Source organism: Salvelinus namaycush, unplaced genomic scaffold (genome assembly GCF_016432855.1).
Source record: "Salvelinus namaycush isolate Seneca unplaced genomic scaffold, SaNama_1.0 Scaffold1064, whole genome shotgun sequence".
Lineage (NCBI taxonomy): Eukaryota > Metazoa > Chordata > Actinopteri > Salmoniformes > Salmonidae > Salvelinus > Salvelinus namaycush.
In genome coordinates, this window is record NW_024057747.1 from 18,417 (window position 1) to 35,000 (window position 16,584).

General features: G+C 46.3%; 1 protein-coding gene across 1 annotated transcript in view; it reads left to right on the forward strand.

Moving 5' to 3' along the window:
* The first annotated feature begins 423 nt into the window (after window positions 1-423).
* The window catches only part of epn3b (epsin 3b), a 16,706-nt gene continuing 545 nt past the window's right edge, over window positions 424-16,584 (forward strand). Inside the window, exons 1-9 of the mRNA XM_038982195.1 lie at window positions 424-492; window positions 4,715-4,873; window positions 6,144-6,227; window positions 9,860-10,050; window positions 11,114-11,207; window positions 12,692-12,778; window positions 14,524-14,635; window positions 14,739-14,999; window positions 15,141-15,374. Of these exons, the coding sequence (XP_038838123.1) occupies window positions 424-492; window positions 4,715-4,873; window positions 6,144-6,227; window positions 9,860-10,050; window positions 11,114-11,207; window positions 12,692-12,778; window positions 14,524-14,635; window positions 14,739-14,999; window positions 15,141-15,374 (1,291 nt within the window). The remainder of the gene's footprint in view (window positions 493-4,714; window positions 4,874-6,143; window positions 6,228-9,859; window positions 10,051-11,113; window positions 11,208-12,691; window positions 12,779-14,523; window positions 14,636-14,738; window positions 15,000-15,140; window positions 15,375-16,584) is intronic.

The window sequence follows — 16,584 nt, forward strand, 5'->3', positions numbered from 1 at the left end:
ATATGGGGAATATGGTTCACTATTTAACAGTTGAAGTGTTATATTACTTAACAGTTGAAGTGTCATAATACTGGATAATTAGCTAATTAACTAACAGTTGAGTTGATGATGATTGACTTGTATTAACACATTTTAATTGTTATTTTAGAGTTTAATTGTCTGACTATCGCTCTGTTTCTTTTGTCTTTCTCTTCTTTCTCCTTCTCTCCCTCTCTCTCTCTCTCTCTCTCTCTCCTTTCTCCTTCTCTCTCTCCCCCTCTCTCCCTCTCTCTCTCTCCTACAGTGGTGCCTCTGACCCCCTCTACCGCCTCAACTACCTCCCTCCTCCTCCCTTTCATCCCTTTCATCCCAACCCCCTTACCCCACCCCCTCTAACATTTACCTTACACCCCTAACGCCCCCTCCCCCCCAACACGAGTCACCATGACGACCTCAGCGTTGCGTCGCCAGGTGAAGAACATTGTTCACAACTACTCTGAGGCAGAGATCAAGGTGACTGGAACTAACTATACTAACTCTACTACTAACTCTACTACTAACTCTACTAACTCTACTAACTCTACTACTAAATATACTAACTCTACTAACTCTACTAACTATACTAACTCTACTAACTATACTACTAACTCTACTACTAACTCTACTACTAAATATACTACTTACTCTACTACTAACTCTACTACTAACTCTACTACTAACTCTACTACTAAATATACTACTTACTCTACTACTAACTCTACTACTAACTCTACTACTAACTCTACTACTAACTCTACTACTAACTCTACTACTAACTCTACTACTAACTCTACTAACTATACTACTAACTCTACTACTAACTCTACTAACTCTACTACTAACTCTACTAACTCTACTACTAACTCTACTAACTATACTAACTCTACTACTAACTCTACTACTAACTCTACTAACTATACTAACTCTACTACTAACTCTACTACTAACTCTACTACTAACTCTACTACTAACTCTACTACTAACTCTACTACTAACTCTACTAACTATACTACTAACTATACTAACTCTACTACTAACTCTACTACTAACTCTACTACTAACTCTACTAACTATACTACTAACTCTACTACTAACTCTACTACTAACTCTACTACTAACTCTACTAACTCTACTACTAACTCTACTAACTCTACTAACTCTACTACTAACTCTACTACTAACTCTACTACTAACTCTACTACTAAATATACTACTAACTCTACTACTAACTCTACTACTAACTCTACTACTAACTCTACTACTAACTCTACTACTAACTCTACTAACTCTACTACTAACTCTACTACTAACTATACTAACTCTACTACTAACTCTACTACTAACTCTACTACTAACTCTACTAACTATACTACTAACTATACTAACTCTACTACTAACTCTACTACTAACTCTACTACTAACTCTACTACTAACTCTACTAACTATACTACTAACTATACTAACTCTACTACTAACTCTACTACTAACTCTACTACTAACTCTACTACTAACTCTACTACTAACTCTACTAACTATACTACTAACTCTACTACTAACTCTACTAACTATACTAACTATACTACTAACTCTACTACTAACTATACTACTTACTCTAATACTAACTCTACTACTAACTCTACTAACTATACTAACTCTACTAACTATACTACTAACTATACTACTAACTCTACTACTAACTCTACTAACTCTACTACTAACTCTACTACTAACTCTACTACTAACTCTACTACTAACTCTACTACTAACTCTACTACTAACTCTACTACTAACTCTACTAACTCTACTACTAACTCTACTACTAACTCTACTACTAAATCTACTTCTAACTCTACCAGTCTAACTCTACCAGTCTAACTCTACCAGTCTAACTCTACCAGTCTAACTCTACCAGTCTAACTCTACTAGCTATATACTAACTATACTAACTCTACTAACTATATACTATCTATACTAACTATACTAACTCTATATACTATCTATACTAACTCTATATACTATCTATACTAACTATACTAACTCTATATACTATCTATACTAACTATACTAACTATACTAACTATACTACTAACTATACTATCTATACTAACTATACTAACTCTACTTTATTTTATACTTTCCTTCTGTGTGATGTAGAAAGTTGTGTTTGCCTAAATAATGTAAATGTCAGGTAGCACTGTGGTGTAATACCAGGTAACACTGTGGTGTAATACCAGGTAACACTGTGGTGTAATGTCAGATAACACTGTGGTGTAATACCAGGTAACACTGTGGTGTAATGTCAGGCAGCACTGTGGTGTAATGCCAGGTAACACTGTGGTGTAATACCAGGTAACACTGTGGTGTAATGTCAGGTAACACTGTGGTGTAATGTCAGGTAACACTGTGGTGTAATGCCAGGTAACACTGGTGTAATGCCAGGTAACACGGTGGTGTAATGCCAGGTAACACGGTGGTATAATGTCAGGCAGCACTGTGGTGTAATGCCAGGTAACACTGTGGTGTAATGCCAGGTAACACTGTGGTGTAATACCAGGTAACACTGTGGTGTAATGTCAGGTAACACTGTGGTGTAATGCCAGGTAACACTGTGGTGTAATGCCAGGTAACACTGTGGTGTAATGCCAGGTAACACGGTGGTATAATGTCAGGCAGCACTGTGGTGTAATGTCAGGTAACACGGTGGTGTAATGCCAGGTAATACTGTGGTGTAATGCCAGGTAACACTGTGGTGTAATACCAGGTAACACTGTGGTGTAATGTCAGGTAGCACTGTGGTGTAATGCCAGGTAACACTGTGGTGTAATGTCAGGTAGCACTGTGGTGTAATGTAATGTCAGGTACCACTGTGGTGTAATGTAATGCCAGGTAACACTGTGGTGTAATGTCAGGTAGCACTGTGGTGTAATGTAATGTCAGGTAACACGGTGGTGTAATGTCAGATAACACTGTGGTGTAATGTCAGGTAGCACTGTGGTGTAATGTAATGTCAGGTAGCACTGTGGTGTAATGTCAGGTAGCACTGTGATGTAATGTCAGGTAGCACTGTGGTGTAATGTCAGGTAGCACTGTGGTGTAAAGTAATGTCAGGTAGCACTGTGGTGTAATGTAATGCCAGGTAACACTGTGGTGTAATGTAATGCCAGGTAACACTGTGGTGTAATGTAATGCCAGGTAACACTGTGGTGTAATGTAATGCCAGGTAACACTGTGGTGTAATGTAATGCCAGGTAACACTGTGGTGTAATGTAATGCCAGGTAACACTGTGGTGTAATGTAAAGTCAGGTAGCACTGTGGTGTAATGTAATGTCAGGTAGCACTGTGGTGTAATGTAATGTCAGGTAGCACTGGGGTGTAATGTCAGGTAGCACTGTGGTGTAATGTCAGGTAGCACTGGGGTGTAATGTCAGGTAGCACTGTGGTGTAATGTAATGTCAGGTAGCACTGTGGTGTAATGTCAGGTAGCACTGGGGTGTAATGTCAGGTAGCACTGTGGTGTAATGTCAGGTAGCACTGGGGTGTAATGTCAGGTAGCACTGGGGTGTAATGTCAGGTAGCACTGTGGTGTAATGTCAGGTAGCACTGTGGTGTAATGTAATGCCAGGTAACACTGTGGTGTAATGTAATGCCAGGTAACACTGTGGTGTAATGTAATGCCAGGTAACACTGTGGTGTAATGTAATGCCAGGTAACACTGTGGTGTAATGTCAGGTAGCACTGTGGTGTAATGTCAGGTAGCACTGTGGTGTAATGTCAGGTAGCACTGTGGTGTAATGTAATGTCAGGTAGCACTGTGGTGTAATGTCAGGTAGCACTGTGGTATAATGTCAGGTAGCACTGTGGTGTAATGTCAGGTAGCACTGTGGTGTAATGTCAGGTAGCACTGTGGTGTGGTGTAATGTCAGGTAGCACTGTGGTGTAATGTCAGGTAGCACTGTGGTGTAATGTCAGGTAGCACTGTGGTGTAATGTAATGTCAGGTAGCACTGTGGTGTAATGTAATGTCAGGTAGCACTGTGGTGTAATGTAATGTCAGGTAGCACTGTGGTGTAATGTAATGTCAGGTAGCACTGTGGTGTAATGTAATGTCAGGTAGCACTGTGGTGTAATGTAATGTCAGGTAGCACTGTGGTGTAATGTAATGTCAGGTAGCACTGTGGTGTAATGTAATGTCAGGTAGCACTGTGGTGTAATGTCAGGTAGCACTGTGGTGTAATGTCAGGTAGCACTGTGGTGTAATGTCAGGTAGCACTGTGGTGTAATGTCAGGTAGCACTGTGGTGTAATGTCAGGTAGCACTGTGGTGTAATGTCAGGTAGCACTGTGGTGTAATGTCAGGTAGCACTGTGGTGTAATGTAAAGTCAGGTAGCACTGTGGTGTAATGTAAAGTCAGGTAGCACTGTGGTGTAATGTCAGGTAGCTAACTATTCAGTTTGATGGTCCCGTACTCAGCTATGAATTGATACCTGTTCATTAATGATTTATTGACTACTTACAAAGCCTTTCTACACTATTGGTATCCCCTACCTTTCACACCTGCTACACTGGGGCGTTGAGAAGGCAGCCCATCATTATAGGTCAAATGTTACCAGAAATTGTACCTCCCCCCCCCCCTCTTCTAAACCTGGTGTGTGATACTACTTTCTCTCAATCCAATAACCCTCCCTCCCTCAACCAGGTGCGCGAGGCGACGTCCAACGACCCGTGGGGCCCCTCCTCCTCGCTGATGTCAGAGATCGCTGACCTCACCTTTAACGTGGTGGCGTTTGCTGAGGTCATGGGCATGGTCTGGAAGCGCCTCAACGACCACGGGAAGAACTGGAGACACGTCTACAAGGTAAACACCTTTAAAGAGACACCATTACGTCTACAAGGTAAACACCTTTAAAGAGACACCATTACGTCTACAAGGTAAACACCTTTAAAGAGACACCATTACGTCTACAAGGTAAACACCTTTAAAGAGACACCATTACGTCTACAAGGTAAACACCTTTAAAGAGACACCATTACGTCTACAAGGTAAACACCTTTAAAGAGACACCATTACGTCTACAAGGTAAACACATTTAAAGAGACACCATTACGTCTACAAGGTAAACACATTTAAAGAGACACCATTACGTCTACAAGGTAAACTCCTTTAAAGAGACACCATTACGTCTACAAGGTAAACGCCTTTAAAGAGACACCATTACGTCTACAAGGTAAACGCCTTTAAAGAGACACCATTACGTCTACAAGGTAAACACCTTTAAAGAGACAACATTACGTCTACAAGGTAAACACCTTTAAAGAGACACCATTACATCTACAAGGTAAACACCTTTAAATAGACACCATTACATCTACAAGGTAAACACCTTTAAATAGACACCATTACATCTACAAGGTAAACACCTTTAAAGAGACACCATTACGTCTACAAGGTAAACTCCTTTAAAGAGACACCATTACGTCTACAAGGTAAACACCTTTAAAGAGACACCATTACGTCTACAAGGTAAACACCTTTAAAGAGACACCATTACATCTACAAGGTAAACGCCTTTAAAGAAACACCATTACATCACATCTACAAGGTAAACACCTTTAAAGAGACACCATTACATCTACCATGTCCTGGTTGCTAAAATTCTAAGTTTATGTGATGTGGCAAAACAAGCAGCTATTGTATAGAGAATCATTGTACCATCTAAACTGCTGTGAATAATATTTTCCATAATCAAAAATATTGTACTTTCAGCTGTTTGAAGCTGCTGTACAAAACCCAAAGTAAAATATGCAAAACAATTCACTTAAGAGGGGAAGCATAGAAATAGCGCACATAGAGCAGATCTACCGCTTCTTAGACTTGCTTTCAATGAGAATGTGAATCTGGAATAGTTACATTTTCCAGCTTTATATTAGTCTATTTTGGTCTTGTTTTATTATCCTATTCCTGTGAGTTTGTTCTAATTTTTATCATTCTATGCAGCTTTTATTGTCTTTTATCTGGATATATATTTAAGTTCTGTATTTAAATGTTTGTTTAGTATGTACAGCATCTTGAGTTGTGGTGTCTGTACGAAATGTGCTGTAGAAATAAAGTTCTGTTATATGACAAGGCCCTGACGCTGCTCGACTACTTGATCAAGACCGGCTCAGAGAGAGTGGCTCAGCAGTGCCGCGAGAACGCATTCACCATACAGGTGGGTGGGGGAAACTGGGGTACGGTGGAGAGGGTGTTCTGGCACAAAATGGCAGTGAGAACTCATTCACCATACAGGTGGGTGGGGGAAACTGGGGTACGCTGGGGAGAGTGTTCTGGCACAAAATGGCAGTGAGAACTCATTCACCATACAGGTGTGTGGGGGAAACTGGGGTACGGTGGGGAGGGTGTTCTGGCACAAAATGGCAGCGAGAACTCATTCACCATACAGGTGGGTGGGGGAAACTGGGGTACGGTGGGGAGGGTGTTCTGGCACAAAATGGCAGCGAGAACTCATTCACCATACAGGTGGGTGGGGGAAACTGGGGTACGGTGGGGAGGGTGTTCTGGCACAAAATGGCAGTGAGAACTCATTCACCATACAGGTGGGTGGGGGAAACTGGGGTACGGTGGAGAGGGTGTTCTGGCACAAAATGGCAGTGAGAACTCATTCACCATACAGGTGGGTGGGGGAAACTGGGGTACGGTGGGGAGGGTGTTCTGGCACAAAATGGCAGCGAGAACTCATTCACCATACAGGTGGGTGGGGGAAACTGGGGTACGGTGGGGAGGGTGTTCTGGCACAAAATGGCAGTGAGAACTCATTCACCATACAGGTGGGTGGGGGAAACTGGGGTACGGTGGGGAGGGTGTTCTGGCACAAAATGGCAGTGAGAACTCATTCACCATACAGGTGGGTGGGGGAAACTGGGGTACGGTGGGGAGGGTGTTCTGGCACAAAATGGCAGCGAGAACTCATTCACCATACAGGTGGGTGGGGGAAACTGGGGTACGGTGGGGAGGGTGTTCTGGCACAAAATGGCAGCGAGAACTCATTCACCATACAGGTGGGTGGGGGAAACTGGGGTACGGTGGAGAGGGTGTTCTGGCACAAAATGGCAGTGAGAACTCATTCACCATACAGGTGGGTGGGGGAAACTGGGGTACGGTGGGGAGGGTGTTCTGGCACAAAATGGCAGCGAGAACTCATTCACCATACAGGTGGGTGGGGGAAACTGGGGTACGGTGGGGAGGGTGTTCTGGCACAAAATGGCAGTGAGAACTCATTCACCATACAGGTGGGTGGGGGAAACTGGGGTACGGTGGGGAGGGTGTTGTGGCACAAAATGGCAGTGAGAACTCATTCACCATACAGGTGGGTGAGGGAAACTGGGGTACGGTGGGGAGGGTGTTCTGGCACAAAATGGCAGCGAGAACTCATTCACCATACAGGTGGGTGGGGGAAACTGGGGTACGGTGGGGAGGGTGTTCTGGCACAAAATGGCAGTGAGAACTCATTCACCATACAGGTGGGTGGGGGAAACTGGGGTACGGTGGAGAGGGGGTTCTGGCACAAAATGGCAGTGAGAACTCATTCACCATACAGGTGGGTGGGGGAAACTGGGGTACGGTGGGGAGGGTGTTCTGGCACAAAATGGCAGCGAGAACTCATTCACCATACAGGTGGGTGGGGGAAACTGGGGTACGGTGGGGAGGGTGTTCTGGCACAAAATGGCAGTGAGAACTCATTCACCATACAGGTGGGTGGGGGAAACTGGGGTACGGTGGGGAGGGTGTTCTGGCACAAAATGGCAGTGAGAACTCATTCACCATACAGGTGGGTGGGGGAAACTGGGGTACGGTGGGGAGTGTGTTCTGGCACAAAATGGCAGCGAGAACTCATTCACCATACAGGTGGGTGGGGGAAACTGGGGTACGGTGGGGAGGGTGTTCTGGCACAAAATGGCAGCGAGAACTCATTCACCATACAGGTGGGTGGGGGAAACTGGGGTACGGTGGGGAGTGTGTTCTGGCACAAAATGGCAGTGAGAACTCATTCACCATACAGGTGGGTGGGGGAAACTGGGGTACGGTGGGGAGGGTGTTCTGGCACAAAATGGCAGTGAGAACTCATTCACCATACAGGTGGGTGGGGGAAACTGGGGTACGGTGGGGAGGGTGTTCTGGCACAAAATGGCAGTGAGAACTCATTCACCATACAGGTGGGTGAGGGAAACTGGGGTACGGTGGGGAGGGTGTTCTGGCACTAAATGGCAGCGAGAACTCATTCACCATACAGGTGGGTGGGGGAAACTGGGGTACGGTGGGGAGGGTGTTCTGGCACAAAATAATATAAATGCTGCAGTGGACTCCTACTATACTCTCTTAGAAAAAAAGGTGCTATCGAGAACCTTAAAGGGTTCTTCGGCTGTCCCCTGAGGAGAACCATTTTTGGTTTCAGGTAGAACCCTTTTCTGTTCCATGCAAAACCCTTTCCACATAGGGTTCTACCTGGAGCCAAAAAGGGTTCTACATGGAACTAAAAAGGGTTCTCCTATGGGACAGTTGAAGAACCCTTCATTAGATCATTGTTATGGATGTATTCAAATAAATGTCACTAGAAAACAGCTTAAACAAATGTAAATGCAGCTACTTTACTTTGATTCTGGCTGCACTGTTTGACGTGAATGTAAGTTAGCCGTAGTTGGCTAGCGACCAAGCAAGGGATCAGAACGTTACCAGCCATTATGGCAATGGAACATTTAGAACCAACGACTGGGTCATACAGAACAAAAAAACTGAACGACTGGGTCACGTCCATAGATACAGAACAAAAAGACTGAACGACTGTGTCGCGTCCATAGATACAGAACAAAAAGACTGAACGACTGTGTCGCGTCCATAGATACAGAACAAAAAGACTGAACGACTGTGTCGCGTCCATAGATACAGAACAAAAAGACTGAACGACTGGGTCACGTCCATAGATACAGAACAAAAAGACTGAACGACTGGGTCACGTCCATAGATACAGAACAAAAAGACTGAACGACTGTGTCGCGTCCATAGATACAGAACAAAAAGACTGAACGACTGGGTCACGTCCATAGATACAGAACAAAATGACTGAACGACTGGGTCGCGTCCATAGATACAGAACAAAATGACTGAACGACTGGGTCACGTCCATAGATACAGAATGAAAAGACTGAACGACTGGGTCACGTCCATAGATACAGAACAAAAAGACTGAACGACTGGGTCACGTCCATAGATACAGAACAAAAAGACTGAACGACTGGGTCACGTCCATAGATACAGAACAAAAAGACTGAACGACTGGGTCGCGTCCATAGATGCAGAACAAAAAGACTGAACGACTGGGTCACGTCCATAGATACAGAACAAAAAGACTGAACGACTGGGTCACGTCTATAGATACAGAACAAAAAGACTGAACGACTGGGTCGCGTCCATAGATACAGAACAAAAAGACTGAACGACTGTGTCGCGTCTATAGATACAGAACAAAAAGACTGAACGACTGGGTCGCGTCCATAGATACAGAACAAAAAGACTGAACGACTGGGTCACGTCTATAGATACAGAACAAAAAGACTGAACGACTGTGTCGCGTCTTTGCCCACTGAACCGATAGAACAAACGACCAGCCGGCTTGGGTAGCAACCCTAGATTTGTGTCTGGACTATTATCTTGTGGAAGGATGAAATAGTATGAATTAATTCATCAAAATAAAGTTTTTAATGAAAATATGTAAATCATTATGTGTATATAATATAATGCAAAGGAATCAATTTGATATTAAATCCTCATCCTCATGTCTCCATGTAGACGCTGCGTGACTTCCAGTACATGGACCGTGATGGCCGTGACCAGGGGGGCAACGTGAGGGAGAAGGCCCGCCAGCTGGTGTCTCTACTCAGGGACGAGGAACGGCTCAGACAGGAGAGGAGCCAGGCATTGACGACTAAAGAACGCATGACGGCTGGAACGGGGGGAGGAGGAGGAGGGACGGGGGGAGGAGGAGGGGGAGGAGGGACGGGACATGGAGTGGTACCTCCAGCGTACCAACCAGGGCGAAGGACCAGCCAGCCAAATACGGCAGCTCTCTACGGGGAAGAGTTCATCCGCTCCCGGGGCTCGCCCTCCTCCTTTAACTGTGAGTGGAGACATTAACACTTCCCCTTTACACTCACAGTTAGACATTAATACTTCTCCTTTAACTGTGAGTGGAGACATTAACACTTCCCCTTTAACTGTGAGTGGAGACATTAACACTTCCCCTTTAACTGTGAGTGTAGACATTAATACTTCCCCTTTAACTGTGAGTGTATACATTAATACTTCCCCTTTAACTGTGAGTGTAGACATTAATACTTCCCCTTTAACTGTGAGTGTAGACATTAATACTTCCCCTTTAACTGTGAGTGTAGACATTAATACTTCCCCTTTAACCGTGAGTGTAAACATTAATACTTCCCCTTTAACCGTGAGGGTAGACTTTAACACTTCCCCTTTAACTGTGAGTGTAGACATTAACACTTCCCCTTTAACCGTGAGTGTAGACATTAACACTTCCCCTTTAACCGTGAGTGGAGACATGAATACTTCCCCTTTAACCGTGAGTGGAGACATTAACACTTCCCCTTTAACCGTGAGTGTAGACTAACACATCCCCTTTAACTCTGAGTGTAGACTTTAATACCTTCCCTTTAATGTAGTACCAAATTCAGAATGATACTTTATAGACTTTTACTTCACCTGTGTGTGCTCATTTTAAACCTCTCCTTTAACTGAATATATACAAGCACGACCACACAACTTCATACACACACACACAGCACAAATTGAGTCTGGACAATCAATGAAAAAGATTAAAGCTATGAATAACACAAGACAACTGGCTAATATTTATCCTCTCTCTATATCTGTTTCTGTCCCCCGTCTCTCTCGCCCTCCTCTGCCCGCTCTGTCTCTCTCTCTGTCTCTGTCTCTCTGTCTCTCTGTATCTCTGTCTTTCTGTCTCTGTCTCTGTCTCTCTCTCTCTCTCTCTCCCCCAGCCTCTTCATCCTCTCCTCGTGAAGCATGTGATCTAGAACAGGCCCGCCCCCAGACCAGCGGAGAGGAGGAGCTACAGTTACAGCTGGCCCTGGCCATGAGCAGAGAGGAGAGTGAGAAGGTGAAACACACACACATTCTGAAGTGTGAGTCAGTGAGGTGGGCTGGACTCCTACACCGTCTCTCAGAGTACATCTGTCATGTCAGTGATGTCACCAACACCAGCTCAATGAGCTCAACAGCACCACTGTGTGGTGGGACAGACTACTACACACAACTGCTGGGGTGTATTAACTAGGGCCCAAAGGGAAGCAAACTTTGGGGGGGGGGACTACATGAACTTGTCCAATAGGAAAAGCTTGTTTTTGTTCATCCGTTGCAAAACATGTAGCTACCGTGTGCACTAATGAATAAAACCCTGCTGTGTCCTTTCCTTAGCAGTGATGTGGGAAAGTGTGTTGCTGTGGTTACCCTCTTACTCCCTAGGTTCTTACTGCAGCTGGTCTGTCTCTGTCTCTGTCTCTGCTCTCACTCTCGCTCTCGCTCTCGCTCTCACTCTCGCTCTCTCGCTCTCTCCTGATTGATGCTGAATGCTCATTGGTTAGTCAGATGCTAATCACTGACACAACCCCTCTTCAGCTGGCCCCGCCTCCTCCCATTGCTATGGAGACAGATGATGACACACAGCTACAGATAGCTCTGAGCCTTAGCAAAGAGGAGCACGAGCAGGTACACACACATACACACACACACACATACACACACACACACACACACACACTGCAGATTGTCCCTCCTCTGCCTGCTTCACCAGTGTGTATATGGTAACCTCCTGCAGTGCCATGTGAATCCTGTCCTCTAACTAACCATTCTGTCCCCCTCCAGATTCCATCCTTACCTCTGTCGGCTCCTTCTCCTAGTTTAATCTTCCATTTTCCCTTCATCCCTTCCTCCCTCTCCTCCTCCTCATCCCTCATCCCTCCCTCTCCCCTCTCCTCCTCTCCCTCCCTCTCCCCTCTCCTCCTCTCCCTCCCTCTCTCCTCTCCTCCTCCTCATCCCTATCTCTACCCTCTCTTCCTTTCCCTCCCTCTCTACCCTCTCCTCCTCTCCCTCTCTCCTCTCCTCCTCCTCATCCCTCCCTCCTCTCCTCTCCCTCCCTCCTCTCCTCTCTCTACCCTCTCCTCCCTCCCTCCCTTTCTCCTCCACTCCCTCCTCTCCTCTCCCTCCCTCCCTCCTCTTCTCCACTCCCTCTCCTCCTCCTCATCCCTCCCTCCTCTCCCTCCTCTCCTCCTCTCTCCTCTCCTCCTCCTGCTCCTCTCCCTCCTCCTCTCCTCCTCCTCCTCCCTCCCTCCTCTCCATTACAGGGCTGTATGGTTGAGGTGACCTTAACTTTGTCCTTCTGCTTCCTCCTTCACTGGCTGATAATATCAATCCCTTTTCTTTTCTGTCTTTCTTTCTAACAGTTCAGTTGTTTTCCTAAAATATAGTGAAAATAATTGTAATGTGTGTGTGTCATGTCTGCGTCGTGTGTGTGTGCGTGCATACGTGTGTCCACAGTGTCTCCATGGAAACTGTGTTGATGATGTCACCATGCCGCCTCTGCAGGACCAGCGTCGTCTCCAAGGAGACGAGTCGTTTTTACAGAGAGTCCTGGAGGAGAGCAGGAGGGACAGTCACACAGGGACAGGGGAGGTGAGAGACAGAGAGCCCTGGAGGAGAGCAGGAGGGACAGTCACACAGGGACAGGGGAGGTGAGAGACAGAGAGCCCTGGAGGAGAGCAGGAGGGACAGTCACACAGGGACAGGGGAGGTGAGAGACAGAGAGCCCTGGAGGAGAGCAGGAGGGACAGTCACACAGGGACAGGGGAGGTGAGAGACAGAGAGTCCTGGAGGAGAGCAGGAGGGTCAGTCACAAAGGGACAGGGGAGGTGAGAGACAGAGAGCCCTGGACGAGAGCAGGAGGGACAGTCACACAGGGACAGGGGAGGTGAGGGGGTGTGTGAGAGAGAGACAGAGAGCCATGGACGAGAGCAGCAGGGACAGGGGAGGTGAGGGGGTGTGTGAGAGAGAGACAGAGAGCCCTGGACGAGAGCAGCAGGGACAGTCACACAGGGACAGGGGAGGTGAGGGGGTGTGTGAGTGAGAGACAGAGAGCCCTGGACGAGAGCAGCAGGGACAGTCACACAGGGACAGGGGAGGTGAGGGGGTGTGTGAGTGAGAGAGAGACAGAGAAGCGATTCCCAAACCTTCCATAACAAAGCCATCACCTACAGAGAGATGAACTTTGAGAAGAGTCCCCTAATCAAGCTGGTCCTGGGGCTCTGTTCATAAACACACCCCACAGAGCCCCAGGACAGCAACACAATTAGACAAAACAAAAAGATAATTACTTGACACATTGTAAAGAATTAACAAAAAACCAGAACAAACTAGAATGCTATTTGGCCCTAAACAGAGAGTACACAGTGGCAGAGTACCTGACCACTGTGACTGACCCAAACATAAGGAAATCTTTGACTATGTACAGACTCAGTGAGCATAGCCTTGCTATTGAGAAAGGCCGCCGTAGGCAGACCTGGCTCTCAAGAGAAGACAGGCTATGTGCTCACTGCCCACAAAATGAGGTGGAAACTGAGCTGCACTTCCTAACCTCCTGCCAAATGTATGACCATATTAGAGAGACATATTTCCCTCAGATTACACAGATCCACAAAGAATTTGAAAACAAACCCGATTTTGATAAACTCCCATATCTACTGGGTGGAATTCCACAGTGTGCCATCACAGCAGCAAGATTTGTGACATGTTACCACAAGAAAAGGTCAACCAGTGAAGAACAAACACCATTGTAAATACAACCCATATTTATTTTCCCTTTTGCACTTTAACCAGTTGTGCATCGTTACAACACTGTATATATACATAATATGACATTTGTAATGTCTTTATTATTTTGTAACTTCTGTGAGTGTAATGTTTACTGTTAATTTTTATTGTTTATTTCACTTTTGTATATTATCTACTTCACTTGCTTTGAGAGAGAGAGAGATTAATATGCTTTGTTATGGTTCTGAAGGTCAGAGAGCAACCAACAAGGTGCCTTGTGGGGGATCGTTTCAGCTTGTTTTGTCTCGTTATTGATACCATGTTATCTTGTTTTGAGGTGTTTTGACTCGTCTCTGCTAATATTGAAAGAATCCGCTAGTTAGCGAACCAACCGCTGTAACGATGTATTTGAGAGACAACAAGTGCTCATTGTGCAGATGTATTTATGGTTTCAATAAACATTTTGGAGACTAAAATATAGTTTACATGTTGTCAACAATCTAAGCCAGCCCGGCCTGTTTTGTCCCATAGCTGAACAATCAGCCCATGACTCTGAAGGCAACATGATGTCTCCTTGACAACCAGATGTTTGTGATTCTGTTTCTCTCCAGTCCGCCATGTCCAACCTGGTGGATATCTTTGGCCCCTCTGAGGCTCCGCCCCCAGCTGACGACCTCTGGAACGCCCAGCCTGCTGTGACCTCTGACCCCTGGGACTCTGTGGGTGAGTGGTACACGCTCACACACACACACACACACACACACACACACACACTCTGCTATGCAAACTCTGCATTGCAAAACGTGCGCACCCTCTCTCTCAACAGCAGTCCACTCCAACACTCCTGTGATTGGTAGTCCCTGGGCGACCCGCCCCTCCTCCAGCAGCCCAACCAATCCCTGGGCTCCGTCACGCTCTCCCACCTGGGAAGCTCCGCTCACATCATCATCCAGCCCTGTCAATCACGGCTGGGAGAGCCCGCCCCCTCTTACAGTGGACGGTACTGATAGGACGGATCTCTTCTCTGTCAGGGAGGAGGAGGAGTGTAAAGGAGAGGAGGGACCACCTCAACCTGGCAGTCCTACTGGTAACACACACACACACACACACACACACACACACACACACACACACACACACACACACACACACACATGTTTGTCTTCCTGTGTATGTTGTGTTTATACTGCATGTTTTCCTGCTCATGTCATTACCTCCCCCTCCACAGGACTAGACCTGTTTGGGGAGCGTGTTCTGTCCCCCGAGGTCAACGGGCGAGGGGGGGGCAGTCCGGAGATGTTTGACCTGTCCCGTCTCGGCCCCCCCCAGGGCTCCGCGGCCCCCCGGATGTGTCGCACCCCAGAAGCCTTCCTGGGACCTACGGGGGCGTCGCTCGTCAATCTGGACGCACTCATCCCCCCTAATCCTCCTAGCAGGACCCACAACAACCCCTTCCTCTTAGGTGAGGAGAGACACACACACACACACACTCATCCCCCCTAATCCTCCTAGCAGGACCCACAACAACCCTTTCCTCTTAGGTGAGGAGACACACACACACACACACACACACACACACACACACACACACACTCATCCCCCCTAATCCTCCTAGCAGGACCCACAACAACCCCTTCCTCTTAGGTGAGGAGATACACACACACACACACACACTCATCCCCCCCTAATCCTCCTAGCAGGACCCACAACAACCCCTTCCTCTTAGGTGAGGAGACACACACACACACACACACTCATCCCCCCTAATCCTCCTAGCAGGACCCACAACAACCCCTTCCTCTTAGGTGAGGAGACACACACACACACACACACACACACACACACACACACACACACACACACACACACACACACACACACACACTCATCCCCCCTAATCCTCCTAGCAGGACCCACAACAACCCCTTCCTCTTAGGTGAGGAGACACACACACACACACACACACACACACACACACACACACACACACACACACACACACACTCACACACCCCCCTAATCCTCCTAGCAGGACCCTCTTGCTGCACCCTCGACAACTACTGTGATTATTATTATTTGACCATGCTGGTCATTTATGAACATTTGAACATCTTGGCCATGTTCTGTTATAATCTCCACCCGGCAAAGCCAGAAGAGGACTGGCCACCCCTCATAGCCTGGTTCCTCTCTAGGTTTCTTCCTAGGTTTTGGCCTTTCTAGGGAGTTTTTCCTAGCCACCGTGCTTCTACACCTGCATTGCTTGCTGTTTGGGGTTTTAGGCTGGGTTTCTGTACAGCACTTTGAGATATTAGCTGATGTAAGAAGGGCTATATAAATACATTTGATTTGATGATTTTGATTTGACCCACAACAACCCCTTCCTCTTATGTGAGGAGACACACACACACACACACACACACAATGTGTGTGTAAAAATGAACAGTAAACATTACACTCTCCTCCTATCCCTCCTCTCTCCTCTCCTCCTCCTGCTCCTCTCCCTCCTCCTCTCCTCCTCCTCCTCCCTCCCTCCTCTCCATTACAGGGCTGTATGGTTGAGGTGACCTTAACTTTGTCCTTCTGCTTCCTCCTTCACTGGCTGATAATATCAATCCCTTTTCTTTTCTGTCTTTCTTTCTAACAGTTCAGTTGTTTTCCTAAAATATAGTGAA